Source organism: Tupaia chinensis, unplaced genomic scaffold (genome assembly GCF_000334495.1).
Source record: "Tupaia chinensis unplaced genomic scaffold, TupChi_1.0 Scaffold000031_1, whole genome shotgun sequence".
NCBI lineage: Eukaryota > Metazoa > Chordata > Mammalia > Scandentia > Tupaiidae > Tupaia > Tupaia belangeri.
Genome location: NW_006159461.1, coordinates 3,047,768 through 3,056,955, shown reverse-complemented (window position 1 = coordinate 3,056,955; position 9,188 = coordinate 3,047,768). Strand labels below are relative to the sequence as shown.

The 9,188-nt window shown below is 43.4% G+C and overlaps 1 protein-coding gene and 1 pseudogene across 1 annotated transcript in view; one reads left to right on the top strand and one right to left on the bottom strand.

The window, feature by feature from the left end:
* Positions 1–9,188, top strand: part of SNTG1 (syntrophin gamma 1) — a 411,039-nt gene that overhangs the window by 220,156 nt on the left and 181,695 nt on the right. The window contains exon 11 of the mRNA XM_006140355.1: positions 551–589. Coding sequence (XP_006140417.1) covers positions 551–589 — 39 coding nt within the window. The remainder of the gene's footprint in view (positions 1–550; positions 590–9,188) is intronic.
* LOC114007629 (pantothenate kinase 2, mitochondrial pseudogene) overlaps positions 8,461–9,188 on the bottom strand; it is a 1,164-nt pseudogene continuing 436 nt past the window's right edge.

The following is a 9,188-nucleotide window of genomic DNA, read 5'->3' as shown; positions in this document are numbered from 1 at the left end:
TCTGTAGAGCGCACGAACCATATAGAAAAAACCTCTCCAAAAAAAAAAAAAAAAAAAAGATTTATTTTGAATTCTTATAAAATGTCATTCAACAAATTGTCTTAAAGTAAATGTTATACTTTATTGGGGGTTCTGACTGCAAACATTTCAAACACTACACTTCGTCCTTGACTGTTTAAATATCCACTTCCTCTATTCTCTTGAGTGTTCAAACAAATTGGATATAATATGATTTGAAAAAATTGAACCACAGAAACATACTCCACATTCTTCATAGATAATCCTTTAATGTATAAAAACACAAGTTTTCTCGGAGGTGAAAAATATTATTAGGTGGAAATCTTTTTTCAAATTGCTTACATATGAAACTTAGGATAATTTTGATGGCCAATTTAAAAAATCTTTTGTATTTGATGTTTTATATGCAATGATTTCTGTATAAGATTATATATATATGAACTCACTAAAAATAGATCTTCATAAAATTTTGGGGACCCTGTATAATTTCATTTTTGTTATTCTCACTTTCATTATTTATTTATCATTGCAGATTAAAAAAATCAACAGAAACTTTCCTGTAAACCAGCAGGTAAGTTCAAGAAATACTTGGCAAGTTGAATCACAAATGTATTTAATTTGATCTATTTAGAAGGTAATCTTGCTATTGTCTGATTTTTATGCAGGTTTTTGTAAGGAATGTGTCTCATTTCCATGTTCTAGCACATTATTTGCTATCTGGGAAAAAAATAAATTTAAGAAATTTATTTACAATAATACTATAAGTTTCTTTCATCATATTAAATAGTATCTTTTTAAAATTTGTATCTAAATCAACTAAATTCAAAACTCCCTTTTAACAAAATAAATACATTTATTTGAATACAATTTTAGAAATTTGAGCAATGTTTTTGTAAGTTAGTTTTAGTATATTTTAACTTTTGGGAGACCTATTTTTAATTGATCTCAAAGTTCAAGGGATTTTTAGATTGGCTGACAGTCTTTCAAGTGAATCTAATTAACGCACAGAATGAAACTAATGTCCAATTAACAAAACAAAGCTTCAGTAGCTTCTTACTCTCCTCATCAACTTTGGTTTGCAATCATTGACCAAAATCCAAATATCTATGAGAGCTATTTATAAATGCTGCATTAATCATAACTGAATTTCAATGGTAAAATCTTAAAAGCTCTTCAACTTGTGAGCTTCAACTTATCTAAACCCCAATTCCCATATTTGTAACATTTGTATAAGGACAGTTTATTTTATTTTCGAGAATTAAATGATAACGTATGCAAAGTTCTCCATATGTACTATTTTTATCATTAATGCTGTTAAACGTTTAAGCTTATTCCTTGAATTTCAGAATTTTTGTTTTGCATATTTAAAACTTGATCAGTTAGTCAATTAAATCACCTTAATGTCTGCACATGAGATTCCTCTAGTGTATGTTCTTGGTCACCTTTCGTTAGGAATACGTTTTCCATTTCCTCTGTGCTTGTGGGGCCTCTCTTTCTGATCTCTCTGATAAGGTTTTGATTAGGTCCATTGTTACAGCAAACACACTAGAATTCAGTTTCCATTGATAACTGGTTTTGGGAAGCATGGAAGGGGGCCCGCAGACTTGCACTAAACTAAGCTGTGATTCGAGGGAGTGTGACGTGGTGTCCTGACAATTCTCTCAGTGTGCAGAGTCTAGTCGGCCAACACATGTCACGTTGCTGGACACACCTCATTGCTTTTACATTGCGTTTTATTCACTGTAACAAAAATCGTTCCATTCTGAAATACAACTCTATAATCCCACAAAAAGAGCACCTTACAGGGCCAGCAGGTGATGTAATGGTTAAGGTACTGGACTCCCATGTGGTCAACCACGGTTTGAGTCCTGGACCCAGAGGCTTGAAACTCATGCTGGGCATGCCCATGTCCTGGGAGGAGAATGGAAGAGAAGGTAGGTGATTTCTTGCTTTCTGTCTCTCTCTGTCTCCAGTAAGCACACATGCCCTATAGCAAAACACTCTAAAAACAAACAAAAAAAGCACCATACAGTGAATGTCTCCTATAATTACTATAAAGAATTATTTGATTTATCATTAAAATATTACTATGATGATGAGCTCCCTTTACATTAGGAACTATGCAAAATAATATTAAGTTGCTTATAAGAACTCAAATAAATAAAAAAAGTTACTCATTTTTGAAGTGTATTTACTTCTCTCTTTCACAAACGAGAGAGACAGAGGGAGACAGAGAGAGAGACAGAGAGAAAGAACAGGAAGCCAGACACTGCAGGGTTTCCGCTCCGTGATTCACGCCCGCTCGCGCCAGGCCAGATCACGGGTGTCTCTGCACTGGCATGCCCAGGGGACCCCAGAAACAAACCCGAACCTTTCCACATGGGTCGGCCTCACAGAGCATGGTGTTATCTCTACATCACCACGTGCCAAAAGTTAAACTTATTCAAAATAAATAAGATATTGGCTCAGGTAGCTTATCCTTTAGAAATATTAATACCTGACCATCTATAATAAACTGTGGACACATTACTGTGAATTTATGTAGATATATAGAGAGGGAGAAAGCATATTTAGAATGCTGGGAGACAAGAGAGTAAAAGCGATCAGTTTTCTTTAACTGTGTTGAAGAGACCTAGAAAACTAAAGAACTTTTTTTTAGAGGTTTTTGTCATAGGGTGTGTGCACTTGCCAGAGAGAGACAGAGAGACAGAGACAGTGAGAAGGAAAGTGAGAAATCACTCCCCAGGGAGGATGACCACACCACAATTCCCTCCTCCATTCTCCTGTTAGGATCTTGGGCCTGCATGCACATGTGCTCAGAGTGACTTTGAAGCCACTGGGTCTGGGATGTGAACTGGGGTCGGCATGTGGGAATCCACTGACATAATCATTATGCGATCTGCTGACACTTAAGGACATTTAAAAAACCCATTTTGGGAGTGGCATCAAAGAAGGAAGAGGAGGAAGGACTGCTCAAATTTGCTTCTTCATAAAAGCAACTACAACATGGCAGAAATGTTCAGAATCAGCCTGTTACCAAGATGGAAATTCACCAACGCTGGCCACGCCTGAGAAGTGCTGATTCCAGAGAGCGGCTGGCTCTCGTTCAGAACCGCGAGGCTGCGGCACCCCGACTCTCAGCCTCATTGCAGGGATGCGTCTCCAGCAACACAGCAGCCTTGAAGTGACCAGCTCGCTGCTGCAGGGTACCTGCATCGGAGAAGGGTGCAGTTCTAGTGAATTCACATTCTGGTCTAAGCATCATTTAAAGTAAGCTTACCTAAAATGTATAATCAAGTAAAATGCATATTTGCCTCATGCAGTTTTAGTTTCATTGGCGCTGTGTGTGTATGTGTCCGAATGTGTATTTTTAAACAAAACGTTCTGACAGTGACTCTTGTCATTGGTTTTGATATTTGAGAGGATTTCAAAATCCAGTGGATTTTATTTATTTATTTATTTTAGAGGTTTTTGTCTTAGGGTGTGTGGACTCAAAGGCAAGGCAGAGAGTCAGAGACAGCAAGAGGGAAAGTGAAAAATCACCCTTCAAGGGGGATGGCCATGCTGCCATCCCTTCTCCTCCATTCTCCTCCTGAAATCTTGGGCATGCACACATACACGCACGCCCTGCATGAATTTCAAACCACTGGGTCCAGGACTCAAACCAGGGTCAGCCATGTGGGAGTCCAGTGATGTAATTGCTGTGCCATCTCCTGGCCCTCCAGTTTACTTTCTTAGCTCGAGGAAAACCTTCTTTTAATTCTTTGTATCCGAGGCAGGCATTACTGTACTGTGCTTGGCTTTACTGCGTTTCACAGTCACTGCTGTTGCCCCGCATGGAGGATGTGGGGACAGCCCCGTGTTGAGCACTGCTAGCGGCACCATGTCTTCACTTCACCTCTCTCTGCCGCATCTTGGTAATTCTCACGGTATTCTAAGCTATGTCATCATTGTTAAATCTATGATGTGACCCGTGGTTAGTGATTTCTGATGTTACTACTGCAACTGTTTTGCAGTGCCATGAACTCTCCACACATAAGAGGTGAAATTAATTTGTAAATGCTTGTGTTCTGTCTTTTCCCATCTCTCACCCACCCCTTGGGCCTCTCTGTTCTCTGAGATGCAATGACATTAAAACTAGGCCAGTTAGTAACCCCACAATGACCTCGAAGTGTTCGAATGAAGAGTCGTGTGTCTGAGGGACCAGCAGTTAGCATAATGGTTATGTCGCTGGACACCCACGTAGTCAACGGCAGTTCGCGTCCTGGACCCGGTGGCTTAAAACTCACACTGGGCGTGTGTGCGTGCGTGCCCAAGATCGCGAGAGGAGAATGGAGGAGAAGGGATTGTGGCGTGGCCATCGCCCCCGGGGGGTGATTTCTCGCTTTCTGTCTCTCTTGTCTCTCTGCGTCCGCTCTGTCTGTCTGGCGAGCGCACGCGCCCTATAGCAAAACCTCTCCAAAAAAAAGAAAAGAGTCATGTGCCTGTCACTTTAAATGATAAAAACGGGAAATGGTTCGGCCTCATGAGGAAGGGTGCCAGAGCCTAGATAGGCTGAAATTGAGGCCTCTTGTGCTAAACAGTTCACCACGTCGAGAAGGCACAGGGCAAGTTCGTGAAGGAAATGGAAAGTAATTTAATTTTTTGCCAGTGAACACAAAAATGATAAGAAATAAAGTTTTAGTGGTCTGGATAGAAGAGCAACCAGCCACAACATTCCCTTAAGCAAAGCCTAATCCAGAGCAAGATTCTGACTTAAACTGTCCGAAGGCCAGAGATAAGGGAGCCGGGAGTAAGCCACGCCTGCAGAGGCGGGTGTGTGAGGCCTAAGGAAGCCGTCGTCTTCGTAACACGCGAGTGCGAGGTGCAGACGCAAGTGCCGGTGCAGAAGTGGCAAGTAATCCAGACGTGGCTGAGATTGCTGGTGAAGGCAGCTGCACTGACCCAGTGGCCCTCGCGTAAATGAAGCAGCCTTCGGTCTGAAGAAGATGCCAACCAGGGCGTTCCTAGCTAGAAAGGAGCAGTCAATACCTAGCTTCAAACTCCAAAGGCTGGGGAACCAGCAGTTGGCCTAATGGCTATGTCACTGGACTCCCACGTAGTCGATCATGGTTCGCGTCCCGGACCCGGTGGCTTAAAACTCACGCCGGGCACATGTGTGTGCGTGCCCAAGATCCCGAGAGAAGAATGGAGGAGAAGGGATTGTGGCATGGCCATCCCCCCCTGGGGGGGGATTTCTCGCTTTCTGTCTCTATGTCTCTCTCTGTCTGTCTGGCGAGCGCACGCACCCTATAGCGAAAACCTCTCCAAAAAAAAAAAACTCCAAAGGCTGCTCCTGTAGGACTGATGGAGACGACTCCTTTACGTGGAAGCCAGTGCTGCTTAATGGTTCCTGCAGCTCCAAGGCCCTGGAGAACCGTCCAGATCAACTCCATCTGCACTGCAGGGAACGGCAGAACCTGGATGCCCACATACGTGTGCACAGCATGGGGTCCTATGTATTTGCTGCTGAGACCTGCTATTGTGAGAAAAAGATTCCTTTCTAATTATTACTGTTCATTGACAAGAAACTTGGTTATTATGTTACCAGCAGTTAGTATAATGGCTATGTCATTGGACTCCCATGTAGTCAACCACTGTTTGAGTCCCAGACCCGGTGGCTTAAAACTCACACTGGGTGCTTGTGCCTACATGCACAAATTCCCGAAAGGAGAATGGAGGAGAAGGGATTGCGGCGTGGCCATCCCCCCTGGGGGGTGATTTCTCACTTTCTGTCTCTTCGTCTCTCTCTGTCTGTCTGGCGAGCGCACGCGCCCTATAGCGAAAACCTCTCCAAAAAAAAAAAAAAAGAAAGAAAGAAAAAAGAAACTTGGTTACTCAAGGGCTCTGATGCAGAGGTACAAAAAGATGAATTCTGTTTTCATGCCTGCTGACACAACACTCATTCTGCAGCCCAGGCCTCGAGACGTAACTTTGTCTGTCTAATGTTATTACTCGAGAAGTACGTCTTGTCAGGCCACAGGTGCCATAGACGGTGCTCTCTCTGATAGACTTGGACAAGGTAAATTGAAAACCTTCTAGAAAGAATTCATTGCTGTAGATGACATTAAGAACATCTGTGATTCATGGGATGAGGTTAAAAAAAGATGAACATTAATGGGAGTTTGAAGAAGCTGATTCCAGCCCTCCTCAATGACTGTGAAGGTTCCAGACTGCAGTGGAGGAGTGACTACAGTGTGGTGGACGGAGCGGGAGAGCAGGTGCTACACGTGGAGCCTGAGTGTGACTGAACTGCTGCAATTGCATGATGAAGAATTGCTTCCTATGGATGAACAAAGAGGATGATTTCTAGATCAAACTCGAACGAAGGAAGATTTGCTTCTTTTTTTTTTTTTTTTTGCTATAGCATGTGTGCACTCACCAGAAAGAGAGACAGAGGAGACAGAGAGTGAGAAATCACCCTCAAGGGGGGATGGCCACGATGCAATCCCTTCTCCTCCATTCTTCTCTTGGGATCTTGGGCATGTACGTACACACGCCCGGCATGAGTTTAAACCACCAGGTCTGGGACAAGAACCGCAGTTGACTACATGGAAGTCCAGCGACATAGCCATTAGGTCAACTGCTGGTCCCAAGGAGTTGCTTCTTATAGATGAACAAAAAGAATGATTTCTAGAGAAGGAATCCATTGATGAATATGCTGTGAACATTGTTTTCTTTTTTTTTCTTTTTGGAGAGGTTTTTGCTATAGGGCGCGTGGTATGCTCGCCAGACAGACAGAGAGAGACATAGAGACAGAAAGCGAGAAATCACCCCCCAGGGGGGATGGTCACGCCGCAATCCCTTCTCCTCCATTCTCCTCTCGGGATCTTGGGCACGCACGCACACGCGCCCGGCATGAGTTTTAAGCCACCAGGTCTGGGACGCGAACCGTGGTCGACTACATGGGAGTCCAGCGACATAGCCATTGCGCTAACTGCTGGTTCCCTATGCTGTGAACATTGTTGAAACGACTCTAAAGGATTTAGGACATAACACAGATTTAGTTGATTAAGCCATGACAAGGTTTGAACCATCTTGAAAGAAGTCCTAATATGGGTTACACGGATGATCTCAAAGAGCGACAGAGAAATAAGTGAAGAGAAAGATTCCACCGGCGGAAGACTGACTCCGTGTGGCAAGCTTTATTGGCTCATTTTAGAAATTTCCGTGGCCATCCAGCCTTCAGCAACCACTGCTGTCATCTGTCAGTAGCCCTCGGCATCAAGGCAAGACCCTCCACTAGCAAAAAAAAAAATGATGACTTGCTGAAGAGCCAGGTGATTGTTAGCACTTTTTAGCAGTAAAATATTGTAACCAAGATATGTACATTGCTGCTTTTGAACACAATGTTATTATACATTTAATAGACTACAGTGTAGTGTAAACATAGCTATTATACGTGCTAGGGACTAAGAAATTCTGCAGCTCGCTTTATTGCAATATTTATTGAGTGGTCTGGAACTAAACATACTGTATCTCTGAGATATGCCTGCATTCAATTTATAAATGTTGCCAACAAATTGTAGAGTTGTATAATATGGAGATAATGAGTCTGTTGTTCTTGTCTATTTTATAGTCCTTGATAAAATCTACTGGCATTTTATGATTTAAAGGAGAATCTTCCTTAAAACAGTGATGTCTCCATGTAATTTAACTCATAGAAAAGCAAGTAGCTTAAAAATCATTTTTAAAAAAATGACAGCAGTTTCAGAGGAAAAATATAGAGGAATAAAACATAAGTTTATAGTTGAACTAGTTGAGCCCATACCTAAGTCTGTGAAAAATGTAGTTATTACACTCAAGATAGAATGTATTTATTTATTTATTTATTTTTGCCCTTCTAAAAATTGCTTATCACATTTAGGGCACAAAATTAACCTGTCCATCTGAGTTTGCAGAACTCTGAAATAAAACATGTCTTCTTAAATGTGGTCATGTGAAGGGTAGGAGGAACGCACAGGTGGTCCGCAGGGCCTCCTGACAGGCTGTGACTGCGGTACAAAGCCCAGGGACTCGCCTCACAGGAGCAAGCTCAGACAGGCCCAGCACCACACGCAGCTGAACACGGCGCACCTCTCCCCGAAATGCCTCCCGCCAGTGATGCTGAGGTTTCGGATATCCACGGCACGCTCACCAGTGTGCTACTGAGCAGCTGCGTAGACACGGCAACTCTTCTCAGCGCCTGGACCTGGCCCACCTGCTTTGTTTTTAGTATACCTTCTCTTTCTAGCGGCTAGTTTAGACTGAATGTCGAAGGGTGTATTTTGATGATTAAGAAAACACACTCCTTTGTGCTCTGACTCACAGAGTATACACGGTCATAAAACTGAGTTAAGTCTCTTTAAAAACAAAACCCACGGATCCTGTGGAAGGGTCCAGGGACACCCCGCCCCGGTAATATCAGGGGGTCTTCAACAGCTCAAAGAGTGCTCCGAAGCTCCAAAATGACCCTCATGTGCTCAAAACAGTGCTTTCAACTGCCCCTTGGACCAATATCCAAAGCATAGGCCAGAAGTCACATGGCCATCTCGTTAACTCTCCAGAAATGTTCTACCACACCGCCTGGCTAATGTTTTCCTAAGGGCTACTTCTTAGCCAGTGTTGCTGAGGGTGATGGAAGCCGCTCTGGCAGGTCTCTTTACTGACAGCCTCCTGCTTCTCCTTACTCATCATGTTTCCAGAGCTGGAAGTCGCAGCCCAGCCTGGTAGTCCAAACCTCTCCCAGGCCTCTCCATAAATGTCCTGCACTGGTTTATCCACTCAAGTACTGTCTCCACGAGATGCCTTTCAAGGTTTTTGCCAGAGGGTGTGAGCTCTCCCCAGAAAGACAGAGACAGAAAGCAAGAAATCACCCCCCGGGGGGATGACCACGCTGCAATCCCTTCTCCTCCATTCTCTTGGGATCTTGGGCACGCACATAAACACACCCAGCGTGAGTTTAAACCACCGGGTCCAGGATTCGAACCATAGTCGACTACATGGGAGCCCAGAGACATAGCCATTACACTAACTGCTGGTCCCTAAGAGCTTCTGCAAAAGTGCAGATCAGTAAGAAGACAGCAGAGACCAAGACACACAGCTCCTCCAAGACTGGCCCCTGTGACTGGCTCTAATTACTGGAATTTCCT